Source organism: Haliotis rufescens, unplaced genomic scaffold (assembly GCF_023055435.1).
Source record: "Haliotis rufescens isolate VD_foot unplaced genomic scaffold, xgHalRufe1.0.p SCAF_62, whole genome shotgun sequence".
In the NCBI taxonomy this organism is placed as follows: Eukaryota; Metazoa; Mollusca; class Gastropoda; order Lepetellida; family Haliotidae; genus Haliotis; species Haliotis rufescens.
In genome coordinates, this window is record NW_025964353.1 from 1,886,451 (window position 1) to 1,913,214 (window position 26,764).

Sequence of the window (26,764 nt, forward strand, 5' to 3'; positions counted from 1 at the left end):
GCATGGAAACCAATGAATGTATCACCTACATCCCAGAGTATGTTTGTCTGCATCAGTACCTACACGGTTAATTGTTTATCTGCCAAGGTCGCGAAGAGATTGCTAGTTCGCGGTGTTGGCGGACTGTAAAGATCAATGATACAGCCGCAGCCAGATAGGACACGGTGTGTGGGATGCGAGATAAAGTGGTTATACCACTGCCACCTGCCACCTGACTGGCCATGCATTGAACTAGCTGTAATTAGTGGTCTTCCCTGGCAATAACAACAGGCTAACATCCACACTTGGTTCTGCCTATGTCTAGGTATCAACTTAAGGATTGTTTTCGCACGCGTCTTGCAGTGAATAGATAATGCCAACCAACTTCCAGGGAATAACAACTACCATATTATACTGAAGAGATAAAGCCTACAGCAATAGAGGGAATAACACCTACCGTATGATAGTAAAGAGATAATGCCAAACGCCTTACCGGGAATAACAACTACCATATTATACTGAAGAGATAAAGCCTACAGCAATAGAGGGAATAACACCTACCAAAAGATCATGAAGAGATAATGCCTACAGCAATAGAGGGAATAACACCTACCGTATGATAGTAAAGAGATAATGCCAACCAACTTCCAGGGAATAACAACTACCATATTATACTGAAGAGATAAAGCCTACAGCAATAGAGGGAATAACACCTACCAAAAGATCATGAAGAGATAATGCCTACAGCAATAGAGGGAATAACACCTACCAAAAGATCATGAAGAGATAATGCCTACAGCAATAGAGGGAATAACACCTACCAAAAGATCATGAAGAGATAATGCCTACAGCAATAGGGGGAACAACACCTACCGTATGATAGTAAAGAGATAATGCCAAACGCCTTACCGGGAATAACAACTACCATATTATACTGAAGAGATAAAGCCTACAGCAATAGAGGGAATAACACCTACCAAAAGATCATGAAGAGATAATGCCTACAGCAATAGAGGGAATAACACCTACCATATGATAATGAAGAGTAATGCCTACCGCCTTACAGAGAATAATAATTTCTTTATTCATGTACATGTGTAGGCCAGCGGCCCATGGTACAATATTCGGTCCATCATTAACATTTATAGGCTTAGTGTTTGGAGTCTAACATTCATAGCATGGTATATAAAAGTTGCAACATTTCTAATTACAGTTTCATTGTTTACTGCCATAAGCATATTGAAATTAGCAAGAGTAGGATGTACAAAATACTTCTGTGGTAAATACTGAAGACGAAGTTCATCATAAGCGTTACAAATTAATAAAAAATGATATTCATTCTCGACATATCTTTGGTTGCAACTATTGCACAATCTCTGCTCTCGTGGAGTATTAACGTATCTACCAGTTTCAATATGGAGAGTGTGGGAGCTACAGCGAAACTGGGCTAGTGCAACACGAAATTTGTTGATAGTGATAGCAGACAAATACAACTCTAGACTGAATGAATTTTTGAAAAGTGTATAATGGAACATTTTAGAACTATTTGCTAAAGACCAATGCCAGTCCTGTTCGTAAGCAAATTTTAACCGATCTTCACATTCGGAAATAAATGATTCGGGGCAAATAACATATTGGTTCTCCCATATATATCCAAATCCAAGGCTGTATAAAAGCGTTTTGACTTTTGTAGCCCAATTAGTTTTACCATGTGTGGCTAGCTGAAATAACATATCATAACCTTTCTTAGGATATCGTGAATTTGGTAGGGACATAAGTTTACACCAATATTTTATACAGCGTTTATACGCAGAAATGTACAGTGGGTATCTTCCACACTCGCCTCGCACAACATGATTGGGAGTAGACGTTTTAACACCTAGCAGACGTTTACAAGCAAGTACATGGATACTTTCTATTTCCTTGCAGTTTTCAAAACTCCACATTTCAGCCCCATATAACATAATTGGAGCAGAGAATAACACCTACCATATGATAGTAAAGAGATAAAGCCTACCGCCTGACAGAGAATAAGACCTACCATATAGTAGTGAAGAGATAATGCCTACCGCCTTACAGAGAATAACACCTACCATATGAAAGTAAAGAGATAATGCCTACCGCCTTACAGAGAATAACACCTACCATATGGTAGTGAAGAGATAATGCCTACCGCCTTACAGAGAATAACACCTACCATATGATAATGAAGAGATAATGCCTACCGCCTTACAGAGAATAACACCTACCATATGGTAGTGAAGAGATAATGCCTACCGCCTTACAGAGAATAACACCTACCATATGACAGTAAAGAGATAGTGCCTACCGCCTTACAGAGAATAACACCTACCATATGGTAGTGAAGAGATCTACCGACTTGAAGTGAATATATAATACTTGTGTATCAAAGGGGATACCTTATTAATGACCTACCCTGTTCTTGGAGATGAAATTTGCATCCTATTTCATAGGGCGTAATAATAGATACAATACCTATTCTAATGATATACGTCGTTATTTCCAACATCCCAGGTAATCTGTCATCTACCCCTACCTTTGTGGCTTGATGCCTCGATGACATTTGATTTAGGTTATCGTTCTCTTGATTAGGTCTTATTATGCACAATAAATACAAATAGTCATGAAATGGACATTTCTAATCTAGTTCCTTTGGTATTTAGACTAACACTTAGTCAATGAAAACATCGTTAAGATAATCATATATTTTTTTCTCCGAAAGAACATTTCCTCTTCTGCTGCTTTCATATGTGGACTTGGTTAGTTTGATCTAGACTTGCCTAGGCTTGTAGTAAAAAAAACCCTTAAAAATATAAATTCCACAGTCATGGCACAGGACTACTCCGGTATTGGGCTTATGCACTTAAACACACTGAGTAAATCTTATCGTGGGCAATACGGTATTTATTCCACCTGATCCTGTACCGAGCAAGTCATTCATGAAACGAGGATGCTGGGCATGTTCACTGATAACGCTATGTACCTCTGATGGTCCCAGCATCCTGCCCCAGGTCTAGACCGGCCTGGCGATCACCTGACATCTGGCATCTGTCTTACAGTAGGGCTTAGATTGTAGCCGAGCTTATAACGATGAGCGGTCCACATTCCGCACATAATACACATGTTCTCCAGTCATCACTCAACATGTTCCGACAGTACCTACACGGGTACTACGACAATATATAGATTCTATGAATGGTAAAACAGGTGATTAAATAGGTAATGAATCAATGAAAAAATCTCAACCTGCCTACCTAAACGGAATTTGACGCTAAAACAGATTGTTCTAATTTACACAATACATCAATAAATACTTTAATTGAAGAGTTTCTTAGTAGCAATGGGGGGCATGGGTGGCCCAGTCGTCTAAGGCGCCGCGATTCGCTGTACAGAGTTGCGTCCCTTGGGTACGCCAGAAACCTATGATTGTGGGTTCGAATCCCGGTTCGCCCCGATTATGTTTCTAGGTTTGTCAGCACCATACCCGTGCTCGTGGGTTTCACCGAAGTGGTAAACGTCTGAGACCTGCATCACTTCGGGCTTTCCTCCCACATTAAGCTGACACGCCGCGATATAACTGGAATTCTGTTAAAAGCGGCGTTAAACCCAACTCACTCACTCACTAGTAGCAATGCTTATGCTGTGGAATCTTCACAAGATACCGAGTGAAATGTGTCTGTGGAGTCCTTTGGCTTTAATTGGTCTCTTAAACCGGTTATCTACATGACATTTTTTAATGACATCGTGGATAACCATTTTGTGTGTAGATACTTCGGTTGCAATGAATTATGAATTGTTACATATATATTAAACATACATTAAACCATTACAACATACAAAACGGGGATGACTGTTCTCCAAGGTAATCTACACAATCAATTCTCACTGGCTACTCTGTGTATGCATATTAGATATACTTCAGTGCCATACAGAGTTCCACCGAAACACGCATCACCAGAACAAAAGAACAGATGGGCGTTATCCTCGCTAAACAAAGGGCCCATCTTCGTTGCAAGACGTGGATGAGTCATGTTTAAAATAGATGATTCAGAAAAAAATGCATTTATCAGAGTGCCAGATCCTTCTCTTTATCTGCACATTTTGCCATTATCCAAACTGAATGTTATCAGTCACGGAGGGGTATGTCTTAACATTAACGGTACTCTATAATTGTTATAAAGGACCTGGGTTCGAGTGAGACCACTCGTGCAACCTTTCAATGCTGTCGGAGAACAATAGAAGGTGTTTGGTCGAAAAGAGGGGTTATCGGGAACTCCCAATATATATACGATCGTTAGTGACTTAACCGCTGCTGCAACTCCTACCTTATGCACAGGCCCTGGTTCAAGTAGATTCGTGGGTCTATCCAAGTCCTTCTTCTCGTGAATGCACGACGTTTAACAACGACGGGAGCTACAGTGAGGTCCGGCTGTCAGCTATAAACGGGGTTTAAAGGGGGGAGTTTGTTCATTGCAAGCTCTCCGCGCAATTATTGACGGAAAATATTGATTCAGAAGTAACCATGTTAAGCCCGCCATGTCAGCGCATGGAGAGAATCCAGCTACACAACCGCATCAGCTGATTGCAGATTTCTCCTCATTGGGCACTATCCCTTAATAAACATTCTAATCAGTAACTGAAGAAATTTTAGCTTTGGTGACAGAGTTTAGATTCTGAAAATGTCATTTGGAGTGCATGACAATCAACCATTAGTTGGCAGGCAATTTATCTACCAACACCTACATTTCAAGATGAATAATATATACTTTGACTAATGAATGAAATGAGGAAGGTGGGTTGCCCTGTTGTTGTCTAAGGTTGATACTTAGTTGTATTTACCACCAAGCGTGCTCAATGTCGAGAACTGAGGCTATGCACATTCAGTTATCTGAAGTTTAACGACATCATTGAACTGTATAACTATTTGAATTAAGTACATTTCGTTTATCTAATTCATCGGCCCCAGATGTTGCATTTGTTTGTATTGCTCATAAGATATTCGCCAGTGTGGTAAAATCTATAGCTAGCTGGGGGTTTATAGGTACGGTTTCCGCGCACACATTAAAGGTCAATAATTTTAAAAGCTAAACTAAATGTAATGTTACCTTTGACAATGTATTCACTAATTCAAAACATACACAAAACGATACATAATTGTGTAACGAATTCCAATAACTGAACATATTAATACTACAAAAAATGAAAACCTAACGGTAAATACATCTGTGACAAATACACAGTTCACATCATACGACTTTCGACATCTTACGCTAGGGGACTGCCGTGCAATGGAGGCGTATGTGGAGTATTCGCAAAGATGACCTACCTTCTGGCAGCAGTTCTTGAGGTATCAACGTCTTCTCTTCACTTGTTTAAGTGTCAGTGTCTCCATACCCCTCTGTCACGCTCATTTGAGGGTTGACACACATTTGGTGGTGTAGAAAGCTGGATGTGTGTTGGTAGCCTCGAGATCGATATATAACTGATAGAAAGGCGAACGTCTCCTGTACGCTACGTCACTGACAGCTGTGCCGGCGGTAATCGATATTGCGCACGCGCTCTTATCACACGCATCAAGAGCCTGTTTATCTTGAGGAAATTTAATATGCACCGATCGTTGCTTATGAAAGGATTAATCTAATATACGATTGTGTGGGTAGTGTTTGTGTGATTTCAGTTATAATTATTATAAATAAATCGTACATGGTCTGAACGTTAGGGGTGAGTGATTAGGGTGTTATGCCTCATTTAGCAATATCCCGACAATAACACGGCGAGGAACACCAGGAATGGGCTTCACAATTTGTACCATTGTTGGGAATCGAAACTGGCCCTTCGCAATGACGAACGAACGCTTAATCCACCTGGCTACCCTACCTACATTTTGTTCCAGGGCGTCTCTCTGTAATGTGTTATAGTGTCAGAGAGTGCGTGCAGCTCCATGGCCCTTTTGTTAATGCAATGGGTGCGTTTTTCCGAATCGTACGTTTTTCCCGACTAATGGTTTGCATGTCCTTGTTGTGATCATTTTGATCCGGAATATTTGTCACTGACACTATAACACATTAAACTTCTTCATTTTGCACCTCTTGGTCCGCTAATTTTGCATTTATGGCCAAAAATATCCGTATTGCGTTTCTTCTTTTGAAGAGTATATATATAGAGAGAAAGCGTGTACGAAGGGTATATAATGTAGGAAGGCTGGCTGAAAAGCTCTAAGCCTGACTCTGATGGACTGCGTTGATGGAGTTGCTAATTATTTAGCAGCATAATCCCCTCCGAGGACCACATACTTCTGCCAACGATGCTGGCTTGTCTGGGCCCATCTGCTGGAGAGTGCTTCCTCCTGGTGGTGTGTAACGTCCTTCATAGCACAAATGACGTCATCGTCATTTGCATAATGCTTGCCAGACTGTTCTTTCTTCAGGTTTGGGAGAAGGTGGAGATCGGGCGGTGCAAAATATGATGAATGCGAAGGATGTTCAAAGAGTTCAAAGCCATGGTCACGCATTGCAGCTATGGCGACAAAGACTTGAATTTCGCTTGTGGAACAACACACCTTTAGTGTGTTTGCCACAACATTTAGTCAACCAGTAGGATTCCTTTCGAATCCCAGAAAACTGAAGTCATTACTTTTCCTTTTTGCCTTCTTCTTCGTCGGGGGAGGCGTTAGATGTTTCCACTGCTTTGTCTGTTGTCTAGTCTCTGGCTGATGGCGGTGAACCCAAGACTCAACCATGGGTACACATTGCTCAACAAATCTGGAGCGTTTCTGATCAGGATTCAGAGGCCTTGGAACCCAGCATGCTGAAACCTTTGTCATGTCCAGTTCCTTCCTCAGAATGTTCTCAACTCTCTCATGAGGTGATGTGAGGTAAAATGGGGTTGAACGTCACCCCCAAGACCTTTGCACTATATAGCGACGTACATGCACGTGTGTGTGTGTGTGTGTGTGTGTGTGTGTGTTCCGGACTAATGCCGATTTATAGTGCTAGCTCACTGAGTACCATGCCGCAATTTAACATGAATACCCCACTCAGACACGGTATACTGACTCCGAGCCGAACAGTCCTTGTTTTAGCCCCTTAATGCCGAGCGCCAGACAGGGTAACAACAAGTACCATCTTTCATGTCACGTGTGGCGCGTCGCCAAGCGCATATAACAACATCATGTATTTTAGCAACATTTTCTTTAATGGTGGCAGTTGAAGATCTTCCTGATCCAGGATCATCTTCGAGGCTCTCTCTTCTCCTCTTCAACTCCGCCGCCCACCTCTTAACAGTGACAAGGGTAGGGGCATCACACCCTAACATAGTTAACACCATAATGGAGTTAGCCCTTTCAGGTGGAGATACGTGATGACAGCGATGTAGCCAATTTTGTCAATTTGTATCAACAGGGAAAGCCTAGTCACGATGACGCCTGCTGAAACATGCTGCCTGGTTGTGTCATGTAGCCTATAAGCATGAACAATAGTGTGCTTAACACATGTGACTTGTAAAGGGCGTACTATACCACCCTCCCAGCTAGACGTTTCATCGATGTCACATAAATATATTCGGCACGGTAAACACACAGATCGTCTTAATAAAAAAAGTCAGTTAGCCATGGCTCAATATTTGAACAGGTGTTATGAACGACCAATAACGGGGATGGTTATGGAGATGCGCGCTTGCTAATATAAATCTTTAGAATCAATTACCGCATTGACGTCAACTAAACAACACCACAGATGGCGTTAAACCCTGCTCCGACGTCAGCCTCCTTGTGGGTATTTTTCGTTGTTTAGCGCCGAGCTCAGAAACAGTCCAGCTATATGACGGCGGCCTGTAAATAATCGCGTCTGGACCAGACAACCAACCAAGTCACCGTGGCTGACCACCCGACCCATTCAGTCGCATCTCATGGCGACTGGCATCTTCCCGAAGCAGGGTAGTTTAACTGACTATAGAAGTCCAGTTTCCACCCTTCCACCCACTGGTGGCGCTACGATCGAGCCTGGTAATTCCAGCCTAGTTTGGCAAGGGTGGAAACTGGACTTATATAGTCAGCTCACTACCTTGCCTCTGGAGTGACTGAGTGAGTGTGTGAGAGAGAGAGAGAGAGAGAGTGAGTGAGTGAGTGAGTGAGTGAGTGAGTGAGTGAGTGAGTGAGAGTGAGTGTGTGAATGAGTGAGTTGTATCACAATGTGTCAGGTTAATCATGTTAACATAGATGTAGTGAGTGAGTGAGTTGGGTTTAACACCGCTTTTAACATTATTCCAGTTATATCACGGTGTGTCAGCTTAATGTGGGAGGAAAGCCCGAAGTGATGCAGGCCTTAAACGTTTACCACTTCGGTGAAACCCACGAGCATGGGAATGATGCTGACAAACCTAGCAACATAATCAGAGCGAACAGGGAGTACAATGTGTGAAGCCCATTCCTGGAGTCCCCCATCCTGATATTGCTGGACTTGTGTAAAGCCATGTTCATCCTCTAGAACATTTTAATTAAAAAGTATTGTAATGTGACTGTGTCGTGTGCCCACTCATATACCTTAATATAGCTTCGACTCAGAATTTGTATACTGAAACCTGAAGACTGATAATATTAAATGACTATATTAGGGAAACAGTTTGCAAGCTATCAAATGACCAGTGTTCTGTACAAACAGTGTATCTGTACAGCCCATGTCACGTGTTTGTTGACTGTTGCACTCAGCAATATTCCTGTTATAGGATGGAAACCTGTATATAATTAAGTCTGGGACAGACAAACCAGTGATTGATAAAATGAGCAACATCTCACACAGTCTAGGTACAATGACATGCAACCAACCAAATCGCTGAGCCTGACCACCAAATTTATCTTCTGGCCTTGAAATACAGGTAAAGATTGCTGAGAATCTATTAATCCACAAAAGCCTACTAAAGCAAGTTGTTGTTTATTTAAATGGCAATCAAAAACAACTTTTACTTAATTCAAAAAACCTTTGTATCAAAATCAAAAAAGCTATCTTGTCTGACAGGAATCTACTAACAGTAAATGATATACATAAATATACCAACACAACTTCATTCATATCCTTACCTGTGAAGATCGGTGTTGGAATTGGTCTTCAGCAACCCATGCTTGCCTGTAAAAAGTGACTGTGCTGACTACGTAAGACTTGTTGTAAAAAGCGACAAAGGGATTGGGTGGTCAGGCTTGCTGACTTGGTTGATGCATGTCATCGTACCCCAATTGCGTAGATTGATGCTCATGATGTCAATCACTGGATTGTCTTGTCTTGATTACATATAGACCCCCATCATATAGCTGGAATATTGCAGAGTGCAGCGTTCAACAACAAACAAAATCATTCATATCCTATCAAGGAATTAAAACACCCCATCAATCACAATCTCTTAACGAGTTCCTTTAAAAAACAACTAATTAATCCAATGGCCTTGACCTAATTTGTTTGTTATGAATAAACAAGTTTGATTTATCCCGGCTTTGGACAGTATTTTAGTTATATCCAGGATGTGAGAGGAAAGGTGGGATGCAACCCCATAATCATAGGATTCTGGCACGCCTAAGGTACGTAACTCTGTACAGCAAATTGCGGTGCCATAGACAAGTGCTGGTAAATTGATGTTTGTGGAACAAAATGCTACTAAAAATATTATCTGCGTATAATCACACTTAACACCTCGAGAGACAGATCACACAACACGAACATCACTCAGGTTGATTTATTGTTATAGTAAATGTCTGTCAGTCAACAAATATGAATAACTCATATACAAAATACAGGATATACAAAGCACACAAAAGGACGGCATGATTCCATTCTTGGCAGCAACACCCTTGCAGGTAAGGCGTTTAACAAAGCATAATATTAACATCTTTGACAAAATTGATTTATAATCCACAACAGCAATATATTCTTTGAGACTCAACCTTTCGAAGAAACTCCTGCTGAGATTCAAGTTCAAATGAAGGGCCCACAATCATGCCATGTCTCTGTTAACCTGTACGAAATGACATGTCGGTTTATTAATCAATTATCATTATTATTAATTAGTGTTATCATCACAAAGATATTGAGTATCACACTTTAAAGAGTGAAATGAGTATAAACAAAGTGAATATACAGACATAAGTAAGTCCAACAGTCCACAATTAAAACAATAAAAAGAAGTACATATTAGTACTTGGTTGCAAACAGCGGCTGATGTGGACTACTACCCTTTAGTTACTTACGGTATAGCAACTGGGTTTATATGTGTATTGGAAATATGGCCTCTGTTAACAAAGTGAATTATCTTACACATCACTCCTATGTACAGTGTGACTCCAAACGTTTACAAAACCTTGTAATATGAAATCACAGAAGTAATGAATCTAACAGCAATCGCTGAACAAGGAATATGATGTCATAATATATTCACAAATGATCAATAACTATATCACAACTTTATGTATGATGAAATCCTTGTATATGCTAAACAAAAATATTAATTACATACATCATGGAATGTATGATGTAAAGAACAATGTTTAAAAAATAAAAACTTCACACACATTTTGAACATAGCTTTCCATAACATTTCAACATTATTGTGTATGTTTTGATAACAAGAGGAACTATATAGATCTATATAACTAGGACGGACATTTCTGGCAAGCCAATATTTATTTGTGACCATGTCAGTGTTGAAAAGATTTAGAAAACCATGAATGTGTGACCATGAATTAGTGTATAACTTAATTTGATGGATATATACAAGAAACAATTTGTAGCCCACATTGATTATTGCATTTTCTAATAACGAAAACTCATCTTTGACATGTCCAAGCTGAATCCATAATCATCCCAAAATATCAACAGCTTTATTATTAATATATCTTATTGGCATTTTATTAATTCCACAAATGAAAATATTACATTGAAAAACTAAATCTCGGTACCCAGCTGAGGTTAAATAAATAATTGAGTGATTTCCCTGCCACTATTAGGACTGGAACAATAACACTAAACTATTGCTGCACCTGACACTGTGCTGACACTGCAGGAATTACTATAATTACATTGAGAGTGGACGGCTGTAAGTAAATGGATATAAAAATCAGTGTGTATGAGATTCACCCCATCACGACACATATAATTATATTCTCGTGACTGAAAAAGGCACCAATAACGTTTTGCTATCACATGTGTTTAAAAAATCCTGAATATGGTAGACTGTTACAACCATTCAAAGACACTATATCATAAACCATTTTCTGTCAGTGCTTAAGACAACCAAGCACAAGGTTAGTGTAAATAACAAAACAGTATCTGAGCTGTTCTGCATTTTCTATGCAACAGATTGGAAATGGTGTACTTTAAATGTAAATAGGACAACAAAAGCTGAAAAAAGAAACTCCCAATCTCAAATCTTTACTTGATACAAATACCAGAATCAATAGTTTGATGTAAGTATTTTTGATACCATAAACACAAGATACAACACAATCTCCAACTACATTGATAACCTTGCCTCCATCTCACCCAGCACTTTATCACATATATCAGCTGTTGATTTTCACTAGGAATTCAATGATATGCATATATGCCATATTCTTTATTACTGATCATGTCACCAGATTGTATTATGAGATAAACTTCACTAAGTATCACAGTCAAGTTAACATCAGCACTGAAACATGAGTTACCATCTACAACCAGGATCTTCATCAGTTAAATCCTAACGGTGCAATTGGTCCACGGAGCCATGAGGATTTCCTGAACAAACTATCAACATTTAACACGTGAAACCTCAGGTAATATATCAGGTAACAAATTAACTGAACTAGAGTTTCTGAAGTTAATGGCTACCTACAGATACAACAATTAATGTTGAATATTTCATCTGAACATATTGGGGCTAGGGAGTTAATACATGAAAAAACAAGCTGGCTTTCAAATCCCAGGAATTCAGCAGATATTATAACTATAACAATGCATACATGTACATAATGTCATTCACTAAGTTCCTCACAACGTCTATTGTCAATGTGGCATCCGTTGTCCATCAAGTAAATTTACCTTTATGCACACATATCATTTATGGTAGAAATAAACGTCATCGTCATGTAACCATGGAGTTACTTGGAATTTGTAAAAGTCACATTATAACATTATGTTTGCTTCACAAATGTAACAAAATCTGCTTGTTTCCCAGTCATACAAACCAGATCAGATTACTGGACAGCTTTTTGATTAGAGGTGTCTGAGTTATGTTAGAGGCAATTATATTGGAAAAGTTATAAAAATATATAGAACTGCTTGTGATCACAGTTTATAGTAACGATTTTCTCCTAGCAACTCGAGACTTCCATAAAGTTAAGATTTCCACATTGTGTCCTTGTACAGAAGTGCCCATACCCAGACTGTTCGTTACCCCATGTGCACATATGTACAGTTGGCCCACTCAAACCTGGGTCAGAGAGTCATCTAGCTATCATACGTTGTGACCATACGTGTCATCCGCAACATCCTCCTCAATGAAGTCTCCCTCCTCGTCTTCAGGACTGCGGAAGCCATTCATCTTGTCAGGATCAATGGTCCGTGACAGTGGAACATCGAGTGCTTGATGAATTGCCTCTATTGTTCTTGTGTTAACATAGTAAGCAGGGTTACCTCCCTTTAACCTACTGCGCAATTCTTCAAGGCTGGAGTAGGCCTGGAAATAGAATTATTGATGAATGGACTGAAACTCTGGTGTTAGTATTGTCTCTCAAGACACACTTCCATGTCTGGTTGATTGTGAAAATACTCAATGAGAAATGACAAAGGTAAAGCTAACAATAGAAACACAGTTATTTCTAACTACAACTTGTTGTCACCATGCTAAACAAAACACTGCATCTGATCTTACAATAAGTAATTCAACGACTGACTTGTGCTGACCGACTGACTTTCTGAAGATACATGAAGTAAACTGTTTGTTCGTTCTGTTGCTTTATACCACAATCAGCACCATTCCATCTATGACACAACAGCTTGTAAATGTCACTGAAAGCTTAGACAATGATCCATGCAATCAGTCAAGCCACCTCGTCCGACTATCCAATCCTCTTTATATGACTCAATAATTATGAGATGCTTGAGAACCTATTCTTCCTGGAATTGACAGGAGGTTGTGAAAGGTTGTAAAATAAGGTAAAATGGGGTGTAACACCGCAAACAAGATTATTGCACTTATATACCAACATGTGTGTGTGGCTGCTTGTACTAGTCCGGACTGATGCTGATATATAGTGCTAGCCCACTGAGATACCATGCCTCTGTTTAACATGAATACCTCCTCAGTTACAGAATAATGCTAGCCCACTGAGATACCATGCCTCTGTTCAACATGAATACCTCCTCAGTTACAGAATAATGCTAGCCCACTGAGATACCATGCCTCTGTTTAACATGAATACCTCCTCAGTTACAGAATAATGACACAAGGTGACAAGTACCATCTTTTAACGTCTTTAGACATGACACGGCTGGAGATCGAACCACCAACCTTCCGATCTCCAGGCAGACGCTCTATTCACTTGTGGTCAATTCACATTGGAGGATAGAAATATGTAACTGACTGCATGCTATACTAACCGCCTTCCATCTCTCCCTCCTGGCAAAGTGCTCAATCATGAAGCCGAGGACATCCCCAACACGAACCCCACTGTCTAGGTCGGTCTCCTCCAGCAACACCTGGCACTGTTTCATGGCTTCTTCCGAGTTCTCCTCGTACACCCTGGCAACCAGAAAACACATGTTGATGAAATAAATCAACAGCCTCATACATATTTCATTATTACATATCGATACCATGCACAACCTTACGTATGCTTTCTGATATGTGAGAGAATTTAATGCCGTTTTGAACAGTGTGTCATCTTCATAGTAGAGGAAAGCCCAAAAGTGATTTGGGTCACAGTCAATTTAGAACTGAGGAAATAGTGTCGACAGAGCTTCATTATGATCAGAGAGACTGGGATTGGAACCCCTATGAGTGGCAGATCCTTGCAGCTAAGGGAGATAAGTCTGGATGGTGAGTTGAGGTGCCTCAGACGGCGTCCAATGTCCCTTTGGATATCTGAGATGAGGGACTGGTAGGATAATGTTAATAGTTGAAATGTGGTGTTCATTTCTTCTGGAAGCAATGTTACTCAATTTTCATTTCAGTTTATAAATGATTCTTTTGATTAATATTCAGTGCAGATTTGAGTCATTTTATTAATTTCACTTGAAATTTCATGAAATGAAGCAGTACTTAGGATATAACTACAAAGAAGGAAGCACAAATGATATCAGTGTAAGTAAACTGGAATATGTAAGTAAACTGGAAAAAATTCAACCTATGCCTGACCCTGACTGTAACTGATGGTAATCCTGACCCTGACCCTAAATCTAATCCTGACCCTTAATCTAACCCTGATCCTAACCCTGACCCTGACCCTAAATCTAATCCTGACCCTAAATCTAATCCTGAACCTGAACCTGACCCTAAATCTAATCCTGAACCTGAACCTGACCCTAAATCTAACACTGATCCTGACCCTAAATCTAACCCTGACCCTGACCCTAAATCTAATCCTGATCCTGACCCTAAATCTAACCTTGACCCTAAATCTAACCTTGACCCTGAGTCTAACCCTGACCCTAACCCTTACACTAAATCTGACTCCAACCCTAAGTCTAACCTTGACCATGACCCTAAATCTAACCCAGACCCTGACCCTAAATCTAACCTTGACCATGACCCTAAATCTCACCTTGACCATGACCCTAAATATAACCCTGACCATGACCCTAAATCTAACCTTGACCATGACCCTAAGTCTGACCCTGATCCCAAACCTAACCTGACTCTGAGTCTAACCCTGACCCTAACCTTGACCCTAAATCTAACCTTGACCATGACCCTAAGTCTAACCTTAACCATGACCCTAAATTTAACCCAGACCCTGACCCTAAATCTAACCTTGACCATGACCCTAAATCTAACCTTGACCATGACCCTAAATCTAACCTTGACCATGATCCTAAGTCTGACCCTGATCCTAAATCTAACCTGACTCTGAGTCTAACCCTGACCCTAACCTTGACCCTGACCCTAAATTTAACCCTGACTCTGACCCTAAATCTGATCCTAAATCTAACCCTGACCTGAGTCTAACTAACCATAACCATTACTGGTCAAGAGATATGCAGCTATGTCTATTCATACAGTTTGCACAATTAATTTTTTGGTTCATCAAAAATGATCAGTCAATAATAAAATGAATAATACTAACAAATAAAGTAAAGTCCTCTAGATCTACTGAGATTTTTTGTCATATAATAAACCCTACGTATCGCCCCATGTTTACATAACAGCATGCAAAGAAAACCAACCTCCTGGCCTGCACAAACTTCTTGATAAGTGTCATCTTGTGTTTGAGGTGCGCCAGTTTCTCCTCCTGCTGAGTCTCGTCCGCCACCTTCGCTTTACTCAAGCACTTGTAGGCCTCCCCCAGGGCCCCCAGCGCCTTGTCGTAGTTCTGATACTCATCTATCTCCACCTTGGATAGACACACAGGGAATCACTTACAATGACAATACATGTATAATACATCTCAAATGTCCATCTTTCAGTTCCACTAGTCACAATATGATTGCGTCTTGATGCACATAATACCAAGAGGAAAAAGTTGTACTGTCTTATTTATCTCAGCTGTGAATGATAATCCCACTCACAGTGGCTACGCATGGACATGATTTCTAGTCTCTCTCTCTACTTATGAATGCAAAAACACCGACAGACAGAACTTATCTGTTACCTGTCACTCTACTGTCTCTAGGAAGTAGAAACAAACAAAAAAGCTTTTCATGTCTATCCATATCGGACTTAAAATAAACATAATCTCACATATCTATATTGCTCAGATCAGATATCCAGGTTTAGAACTTAACTCAGAAGCTTTAAATGCCCTTGTATTGTTAAAACATTGGGGAAATTTGGATATTTTTCCAGCCCAGATGACTTGTACTAGCCCTCAGATATCGGTAATCTGTTATGAGTATGATAAAAATTCCTGTTATTAGAGTCTAATAATAATAATAATAATAATAATAGTAATATCACTATTTAAGCTGTATTCTACACACACAAAAAAAATTTTAATTAAGATTTAATTTAGAAAAAGTCAGCGTGAATAGCATATTATCATTTATTGTGTACCTGAGCACATGCATCGTAGAATCCTGCCAACAAGTCGAGTGCCCGGCCCTTTGTGTAGAAGCCAATGATGCTCTTCATGATCTCGGGGTCCTTTCTCCAGTCAAGAGACTGGAGATAGTTAGCTGCCATCACATAGATTTCCCGCTGACGAGACACACCAGCGAAGAACACAATCTTCTCAGTGTCACCCGACTTCAACAGTGCTTTCATAGCCTGAACACAACAAAGAGTACTTACAACATCTTAAATAATCATGGCAACAGTTGTTTGATGAGCTATGACATGTCCCCAATCCTGACTCTTTTTCCACAAGCCATGTTAGGCAGTGGCTAAAGTAACTCATTATTTTACGTAATAACAGCAGTCTGTAAATAATGGTGTATGAATCAAACAATCCAGTGATTAACATCATGAGCATCGATCTATACAACTGGGATATCATGACACGCATTAACCAAGTCAGCAAGTTTGACCACTCTAACCGTTAGTCGCATCTTTAGACAAGCATGAGGCCAATTCTAACCCAGATCTTCACAGGTCGTCTGGGAATGTACTAGACTGAGTAATGAGAGGGGGACTAATGCTTAGTCAACAATATTTCACCACATAACACAGGTGACACAAACTATGCTACACAAGACATCCTCCTCCCACATGTCCTACCTTCATCTTGTTGCCAGCCTGGGTGAACTTCTTGGTGGCGATGTGGTACTGTCCCTGGTGCATGCACACATCGGCTATACCTTCCAGGATCTTCAGCCGGTCCATCGTGTCGTTCTCACCCTCTACCTTCTCTGGTGTCAGTTTATCTGCAAGGTCTTCAGTGATCTCCACATGTCGCTCCATACAGATTTTCAGAGCATCGATATACTGTACCAACAATCGCAGAGTCGTAAGGATATAACACAGACTCTCATCAGAGCATCGATATACTGTACCAACAATCACAGTGTCGTAAGGACACAACACAACCTCTCAGAGCATCGATATACTGTACCAACAATCACAGAGTTGTAAGGACACAACACAACCTCTCAGAGCATTGATATACTGTACCAACAATCACACAGTCGTAAGGACACAATACAACCTGTCAGAGCTTCGATATACTGTACCAACAATCACAGAGTCGTAAGGATACAACACAACCTCTCAGATCATCGATATACTGTACCAACAATCACAGTCAGGAGGACACAACACAACCTCTCAGAGTATCGATATACTGTACCAACAATCACAGAGTCGTAAGGACACAACACAACCCCTCAGAGCATTGATATACTGTACTAACAATCACAGAGTCGTAAGGATACAACATAACCTCTCAGAGCATCGATATACTGTACCAACAATCACAGTCAGGAGGACACAACAAAACCTCTCAGAGCATCGATATACTGTACCAACAATCACAGAGTTGTAAGGACACAATACAACCTCTCAGAGCATTGATAGACTGTACCAACAATCACAGAGTCATAAGGATACAACACAACCTCTCAGAGCATTGATATACTGTACCAACAATCACACAGTCGTAAGGACACAATACAACCTCTCAGAGTACGATATACTGTACCAACAATCACAGAGTCGTAAGGATACAACACAACCTCTCAGAGCATCGATATACTGTACCAACAATCACAGTCAGGAGGACACAACACAACCTCTCAGAGCATCGATATACTGTACCAACAATCACAGTCAGGAGGACACAACACAACCTCTCAGAGCATCGATATACTGTACCAACAATCACAGTGTCAGGACACAATACAACCTCTCAGAGCATCGATATACTGTACCAACAATCACAGTCAGGAGGACACAACACAACCTCTCAGAGCATCGATATACTGTACCAACAATCACAGAGTTGTAAGGACACAACACAACCTCTCAGAGCATCGATATACTGTACCAACAATCACAGAGTCGTAAGGACACAACACAACCTCTCAGAGCATCGATATACTGTACCAACAATCACAGAGTCAGGACACAATACAACCTCTCAGAGGATCGATATACTGTACCAACAATCACAGTCAGGAGGACACAACCTCTCAGAGCATCGATATACTGTACCAACAATCACAGAGTTGTAAGGACACAACACAACCTCTCAGAGCATTGATATACTGTACCAACAATCACAGCGTCAGGAGGACACAACCTCTCAGAGCATCGATATACTGTACCAACAATCACAGAGTTGTAAGGACACAACACAACCTCTCAGAGCATCGATATACTGTACCAACAATCACACAGTCGTAAGGACACAATACAACCTGTCAGAGCATCGATATACTGTACCAACAATCACAGAGTCAGGAGGACACAACACAACCCACTTTGGTGGACCCCACAGGTATGACACTAACAAACCATGGATCATAATAAGGGAGAACCTGGCTCCAATCAATAAAACAATTCCTCATATGTACTCAAAGTCCTCTACCTATCTTACAATTAAACAAGTTGACAATTAAATACACTTTATTCTACAGTAAACATTGCATTAGAAAAAGATTGCTGGATGCTGAATTTTACAAGTGTGTTCTACTAAGGTGCTACTTAACATGTTCTTACAGGCAGATGTAAAATGCAATCAGTATCATGCAAGGGTATATTTGCTGGTGATGGTGAAATACTTGAGGTCCAAGACTAGTAACATTCAGGAAGGATAGTGACATTTCCTTGAAGACTACCACTTTTACCTTTAGGTAGATGGCAACTCTCTCTCTGGTGGTATCTATGAACCAAGGGAATGATTTGGAAATTGGACAAAAGGTTGGCGAGGTATTCATGTTTCATGCAAGTCCTACCTTCTTCCCTATAGCCAGGAGGTCCACCGCCTTGTCGTACTGCCCATTCTCCAGGAAGAAGTCTGCACACTGTTGAAGCAGCTCCGGGTCAGCTCTCTCATCCAGGTCACCTGATATCAGCTGTAGAGCACCGAACTGCTTCGTCTTGAAGGCAAGGTCCAGGGCCTTAGAAAAGTTGCCAGCCTGAAACAGATATTGAGATGTCATAAAGTGAGTGTTCCAGAACCTGAAGTAAGCCAGCCACTTGTGAATAATTACATAAATCAATACCAGAATTGAGTGAGTGAGTGAGTGAGTGAGTGAGTGAGTGAGTGAGTGAGTGAGTGAGTGAGTGAGTGAGTGAGTGAGTGAGTGAGTGAGTGAGTGAGTGAGTGAGTGAGTTGGATTTAACGCCGCTTGTCAGCTTAATGTGGGAGGAAAGTCCGAAGTGATGCAGGCCTCAGATGTTTACCACTTCGGTGAAACCACGAGTAGTGGTATGGTGCTGACTAACCTACAAACATAGTCTGGGAGAACCGGGAACAATCATAGGTTTCTGGCAAGCCCAAGGGACGCAACTTTGCACAGCGAATCGCTGGCCACCCATGCCCCCTCTATGTGCAAGATACACAAAGATACTGATCATAATCACACGAATGCACGTTGAAAATCATGAAGGAATATTTCAAACAAGTTTCATCATGAGAGTCTAGTCATTTGTGACAAAGGTGGATGGGTCAGCAGTTTGGATGGACTAATGTACTGAAAATAATAAACCTCCCCTAATGCTAGTCATATTTTTGAAAAAGACCCTCCCTATGACCCTGTACATTTTATCATGACCCTCCCCAAAAAGACAAAATCAAAAAGCATTATGAAAAGTCAAAATTTTCAAGATCCTCCCCAAATATATGTATTATTTTTTCTGGCTATCCCCAAGAGTCATATTTTTTGGTGATACTCCCTTGATTCCCTCTAAACCACAACCCTATAATAATGACCCGTCCCTTCATGTTGGGGAACCAAACCACAAGGGAACCTAGCCACAAGTATGAGGGACAATGCAACCTATGACAACAGGTTCTGTCAGATAAGGAATGCATCTGTGCCCTTTGCACCCCCTACAACACAATGGAAGATACAGAAACAGATCCAAGCTTCACCTTATGATACAGCATGACGGCCTTGTCATTGTAGCGTGGGTGTTGCTCATAGTAGCGTGCTGCCTCCATCATGTCCTCGGGGCGCCCCAGCAGAGCAAGGTTCAGCAGCTGTTCCTCCTGGCCATGCTCCTGGCAAACAAACATCACGTCCATGGTCCATCAATACTCAACACAGTCAGGCAAACAAACATCTTGTCCATGGTCTATCAATACTCAACACAGTCAGGCAAACAAACATCACGTCCATGGTCTATCAATACTGAACACGGTCAGGCAAACAAACATCACGTCCATGGTCCATCAATACTCAACACAGTCGGGCAAACAAACATCACGTCCATGGTCTATCAATACTGAACACAGTCGGGCAAACAAACATCACGTCCATGGTCCATCAATACTCAACACAGTCGGGCAAACAAACATCACGTCCATCAATACTGAACACAGTCGGGCAAACAAACATCACATCCATGGTCCATCAATACTGAACACAGTCGGGCAAACAAACATCACGTCCATGGTCCATCAATACTGAACACAGTCGACAAACAAACATCACGTCCATGGTCCATCAATACTGAACACAGTCGGGCAAACAAACATCATGTCCATGGTCCATCAATACTGAACACAGTCGGGCAAACAAACATCACGTCCATCAATACTGAACACAGTCGGGCAAACAAACATCACGTCCATGGTCCATCAATACTGAACACAGTCGGGCAAACAAACATCATGTCCATGGTCCATCAATACTGAACACAGTCGGCAAACAAACATTATGTCCATGGTCCATCAATACTGAACACAGTCGGGCAAACAAACATCACGTCCATGGTCCATCAATACTGAACACAGTCGGGCAAACAAACATTATGTCCATGGTCCATCAATACTGAACATAGTCTGGCAAACAAACATCACATCCATGGTCCATCAATACTGAACACAGTCGGGCAAACAAACATCATGTCCATGGTCCATGAATACTGAACACAGTAGGGCAAACAAACATCACGTCCATGGTCCATCAATACTGAACACAGTCGGCTAACAAACATCACGTCCATGGTCCATCAATACTGAACACAGTCGGCAAACAAACATCACGTCCATGGTCCATCAATACTGAACACAGTCGGGCAAACAAACATCACGTCCATGGTCTATCAATACTGAACACAGTCGGGCAAACAAACATCACGTCCATGGTCCATCAATACTGAACACAGTCGGGCAAACAAACATCACGTCCATCAATACTGAACACAGTCGGGCAAACAAACATCACGTCCATGGTCCATCAATACTGAACACAGTTGGGCAAACAAACATCACGTCCATGGTCCATCAATACTGAACACAGTCTGGCAAACAAACATCAAGTCCATGGTCCATCAATACTGAACACAGTTGGGCAAACAAACATCATGTCCATGGTCCATCAATACTGAACACAGTCGGGCAAACAAACATCACGTCCATGGTCCATCAATACTGAACACAGTCTGGGACATGAAAATCTCTTAACACTCCATGGCATCAGAAAATCCAGACTGTGACCAATAACACTAGTTAACATTGATCTGGTAAAGAAGTGAATGAGAATCTCTGCTTACCTTACACAAGCGGATAGCACTACCAAAGGCCTGTGATCTGGTAAAGAAGTGAATGGCCTCTTTGATCTGGTCCTGGTTCTCATACTGACGGGCCAGGTAGTAGCAGGCTGCCTTGTCTCCGGTCTCGTTACACACCTCCGCTGCCTACAACCACACAATGTTCAGCTGCACTACAGTTAGCACTGTAAGTATGTTCGGGATGAACTTTTGGTTTCTTTTAGAAAAACACAATAAGACAACACAGTTGCTTCTAAGGCATATATATGATGCAGTAAGAAATGACTGCTAAAGACTTGATTTGTGTCACTTGAAGTTTGTAAACAGGGTACAATTGTTTCATGGAGTCTATATGTTGGAGAAGAACCAGTAAGTGTTGTCCTATATCTGTATTTTGGTATGACTGACCTTGTCAATCTGTCCACAGAAGCAGTAGACTCGAACAAGGGAGAAGAAGTCCTGGGCCTCCTCATAGAACTGTAACGCCACATCCATCTCAGCATTACTCTCCATAAACTGGGCCCACCATTTACGCAGGGACCTTGATAACATAGCACAGATATCAGTCATCAGCAGCACAAATCTCAGGTAGCACCAATAATCTTCAACAATCACAATTTTAAAACATTACATATTTTAACCTCTTTCTTTCTGTTCATCAATTTGGTGATGAGTACAAACAGCTTTGGGTCATTTTTAGACATTTTCATGAGGGCATTTGGGGTGGTGGTGGAAGAGGGAGGGCGGGGGGCAGTCTTTAAAAAGACACCATGACTGATGAGCTTACTTGTCTTTGCTCCTCTGGATGTACTGTTCCAGAGACTCAGGGTCTTCATACAGCATCCTGGGCACCTCGAACCTGTGTGTCTCCGACTTCTCAAAGCTGAAAACAAACACTCAAATTAGCAAACATCAATAAAAAATGAAACAGGGAGGGTTTAATATTTCCTGCAGAAATCAGTTTGACATAAAACATTCCATCCAAACACACTGGAACAAACAAACTACTTTTAGACCTAACTATTTCCCGTTCTAGATACAGTAAAGAACTTAATGATATAGCGAAGAGAAGTAACAGACACTTAGCCATGTACATAAATATGTTAGCGAGTTTTATTTAACTACACTTTGGACAGTATTCCAGTTGTATCACAATGTGTCAGGTTAATCATGTTAACGCAGATGTTGTGAGCAAGGGAGTTAGGTTAAATGCCACTTTTAACAGTATTCCAGTTATATCGTGGCATGTCAGCTTATTGTGGGAGAAAAGCCTGATGTGATTTAGGTCTCAGACGTTTACCACTTTGGTGAAACTCTGGTGCTGACAAACCTAAAAACATAATTGGGGCGAACCAGGATTCAAACCCACGATCATAGATTTCTGGCGTGCCCAAGGGACGCAAGTGTGCACAGCAAATCACAGCGTCTTGGACGACTGAGCCACCCGTGCCCTCCAACGTAGATGTAGAGGTTTACTGGAATGGGTATGGTGCTGACCATGATGTCAAAGCAAGAACTATCATCAAGGTGAAACTAGGATTTGAAACCATGATTATAAGATCCAGGCACACCTAAGGGACTAAATTCAGCACAGCAAAATGCGGCACCACTGAGCCACCTCGTGCATAATTAGGAATAGGACTGAGAGGCCATGAACATTTCTTTTGTTTATTGTCCTCACTTTGGAATGGCTCCTGATGTGTTTCCGTTCTCCTCCAGATGCCGGGCATAGTTGTAGTAGGTGGTCCTGAGATGGATTCTGTCGTACATCTCAGCTGTCTCCAGGGCCTTTCCCCACTGACCTCCACTCTGGTAGAACTCATTCAGGAGATCGTAACGCTTACAGTTCTTCAGTAACCTCTCTGCATCTTCCTTTAGTACAGAAAATTGTAATGTCAAAATAACAGTAACTGCAGAGTGGTCAATTAACCACAATCCCTTAATGTCTTAATTATTTCTTTTTTTCAAGTGGCTTAAACTCAGGAGTAGTAAATCAACTGTTGCCATGCCTCTGAAGTGTGGTCAGAGTTCCTTCAAGAAGCATGTGAACAAACTTCACCTCTATCGCCCGTGAATACATACGGACCCTTTCGGGTAGTCACTATTTTATACCAGCCCATGAAGCAGCGACCTAGTCCCAGAGATAAGGAAACCAGCCAGTGCTCAGACCATCAGCTTACATCAGCACTAGACCTGTGAAGATCCGGGGTAGAATAGGTCTTCAGCAAACCATGCTTGCCGTTAAAGGTGACTATGCTTGTCGTAAGAGGCGACTAACGGGATCAGGTGGTCAGGCTTGCTGACTTGGTTGATGCATGTCATCGTATCTCAATTGCCTGGATCAATGCTCAATCGCTGGATTGTCTGGTCCAGACTGGATTATTTACAGACTGCCGTCATGTGGCTGGAATATTGCTGAATGGGGCGTTAAACAACAAACAAACATCAGCTCTATGTGTCATGCACCATGTGCATAGCCTCTACACCTTGCTTCAATATCAGGCAACGGTAGGCTTCCACAAACTTCATGCACAGTAGGGTACACAGAACTTTCTTGAGTTACACATGGCCTTATTCCAATACCTGACTAAAAGCAGACGTGTAATTAGTATAGTGTTTATTGCCCGTGTGTATTCAGGGGACGAACATGGCGAACAATCCTGTGAAGTAGTGATGAGAAACTTTGTGCATGTCAGTTAGTTAGAATATTAATGTCACTGTAAATATATTAAAAGTTTTCCATTCAACAATGAATATTAACATCATATCTCATACACCTTGCACAGTCCTCAAAAACAAATATTTGTGAACATTGATAAGTTTAAATTGCTTGATAGGCATTTCATAGAAGATGATGGATGACACCGTTGACAAAAACGTCTTCATTATACTGTAATAGCGACATTTTGGTATAGATCCTTATACCGTTGTCAAGTAAGACTGAATAATGAACATGGTACGGAATTATATATGGTGTGTGAAGGATTCACAGAAATGACAATTATCATTCATCAGAGGGATTAACATGAGTAGAATAACAAACAACAAAAGAAGTAAAATATATTTATCATATAATGGGTAGGTTTCTCGGCAGGATAAAAAAGATATCCGTTGGGGTCATATGCGGATAGAGATGCAAATATCAAAGGTCAAGTAGGGACTACTTTCACTGTTTATAAACAAACATGGCGTCGCCCTCGGCAATCGAGTCAGAATTAAGCATCGGGAATCTGGATAAACTACAGAGATAATTGCTATCATTATCAAAAGAACAGTCTAATATACTGAAAATCAGTGTCTAACTGTGACGTAGCTAAGGCATTCTATAAGTTTTGGCAACTTAGCCAAGCAGGATCAGTAGCCATGACTGGTAGACCTCTGCGGCTTGAAACCTTCTCCACAAATTGAAATAGTTGGATTTGGCTGAAATATGTTTGAATTGTTACCTTGTCTCGTTTTGTCGCTCTGTGTACATCTGACTACACTTCTTAACGTTATGACAGGACAGACCGACTGTCAACAACGTCTGACCATGGCCGTGACGTCTCATAGACTAGGGTAAGAGTAGCTTCCCTTTGACAAAGGGCAGTTACTCTAGCGGACAGACCGATGGATTGCCGCGAAAGACAATTAAAAACAATTATTGTTTTGCGTATATGTTGCTTCGCCATTGTATAAGAAACAGATTTCAGTTGGAACTATATTGGCTACTGTCACTGTCCGACTGACACATCACTTACCCTGTGACGTAATAAATATTAATGCGCGCATACCAGGAATACTTGCAATGTTTCGGTAATGTTTGTGAGAGGGAAAGCGATTTTGAAGCGCAGAATTAAAGAATGACATTATATGATAAAGAGGTTATCACCCTTGTGTGTTTGGGGATGGTAAATATCCTGTATTAGGAATAAACACTATGTATTTAGCTCGCCAAGGCTCGCTAAATACAATGTTTATTCCTAATGCAGGATATTTACCATCCCCAAACACACTCGCGTGATAACCTCTATTGATAAGTTTCCAAAAATTGTTGAAATATTCAACGTATTGACAATAATCTATAGCTTCCAGAGTGTGTAGTTTCATCCCAGTACTTACAAACAATCCTAGTTGTATGGCTAATGTGGCCACCCTGGCATCCAGCTCAGCTTCTCGGTGTGCTTCCCGCAGTGCCTTGGCTCCCCGAGCATGCCCCATGTTGCCCAGACACACGTACGCCACGTCCAGCCGCCGACTCTTCACACACATCTTGGCCATGTTCTCCCACACCGACTCGCTGTCAAACAAACCACACAGATCAATAAATACGCAATCATGTCAGGTGGGTTTAACATCATCTAAAAATAAGATAAGAAGTAGCCTTTACTCATAAATGATAAGAACAACAAGCATACCTAATGCAATAAGTTGACAGCACCTCGAAACATCTGTATCTCATTCAAAAATAGACTTAAAATCCTGAACTACCCATGTTCTTTATCATATGAAAGTACTGCCTCCCAAAGCCACAAAACACATTCCAGTACAAACAGCACTGTCAGGACAAGGATTGTGTGTCACAGCATACCTCTTGATGAGCTTGATAGCTTTGAACGCCTCGTCCATGTTGCCTATTGTAAGATAGTAGCTGAAGTTCATCATGGCGTCTCTTGTGCCTTTATCACTGTTCTCCAGACCCACAAAGTCACGCAGAACTTTCCTGAACACCAGTTTGGGGTAGATTGCTGTCCCAGTCTCAGAGTTGACCACATTGTCTTCCTGCTGATTGGCAGCCTCGGACGATGTGTTCTCCGGCTGAAATAGAACAGTCAGTAAGCAAGGGAATGAGTGACATGCAAAGATGTCCGGAATGCCAATAAAGGAGGAGCGAGGGAGGAGGTTGTACACTGATTTCAATAATAATCTTACAGCATCATTACCATGACTATCC

The 26,764-nt window shown here is 41.1% G+C and overlaps 2 protein-coding genes across 4 annotated transcripts in view; both read right to left on the bottom strand.

Moving 5' to 3' along the window:
• LOC124110817 overlaps positions 1-5,508 on the bottom strand; it is a 51,669-nt gene extending 46,161 nt beyond the window's left edge. Inside the window, exon 1 of one of the 3 annotated variants that reach the window (XM_046470245.2) lies at positions 5,327-5,508. The gene's annotated coding sequence lies outside the window, so the exon portion shown is untranslated. Of the gene's footprint in view, positions 1-4,325; positions 4,460-5,326 lie in introns of those variants that run through there. The other 2 variants (XM_046470246.2, XM_046470244.2) reach the window with 2 other exon arrangements.
• Positions 5,509-9,706: 4,198 nt separating this feature from the next.
• The window catches only part of LOC124110816 (intraflagellar transport protein 140 homolog), a 30,701-nt gene continuing 13,643 nt past the window's right edge, over positions 9,707-26,764 (bottom strand). Inside the window, exons 17-29 of the mRNA XM_046470243.2 lie at positions 26,402-26,628; positions 25,933-26,110; positions 23,513-23,703; positions 22,619-22,714; positions 22,240-22,372; positions 21,835-21,978; positions 20,210-20,338; positions 19,068-19,250; positions 16,894-17,100; positions 16,231-16,443; positions 15,405-15,571; positions 13,620-13,761; positions 9,707-12,696 (exon numbers count right to left, since the gene is read on the bottom strand). Coding sequence (XP_046326199.2) covers positions 12,475-12,696; positions 13,620-13,761; positions 15,405-15,571; positions 16,231-16,443; positions 16,894-17,100; positions 19,068-19,250; positions 20,210-20,338; positions 21,835-21,978; positions 22,240-22,372; positions 22,619-22,714; positions 23,513-23,703; positions 25,933-26,110; positions 26,402-26,628 — 2,232 coding nt within the window. The 3' untranslated portion in view covers positions 9,707-12,474. The remainder of the gene's footprint in view (positions 12,697-13,619; positions 13,762-15,404; positions 15,572-16,230; positions 16,444-16,893; positions 17,101-19,067; positions 19,251-20,209; positions 20,339-21,834; positions 21,979-22,239; positions 22,373-22,618; positions 22,715-23,512; positions 23,704-25,932; positions 26,111-26,401; positions 26,629-26,764) is intronic.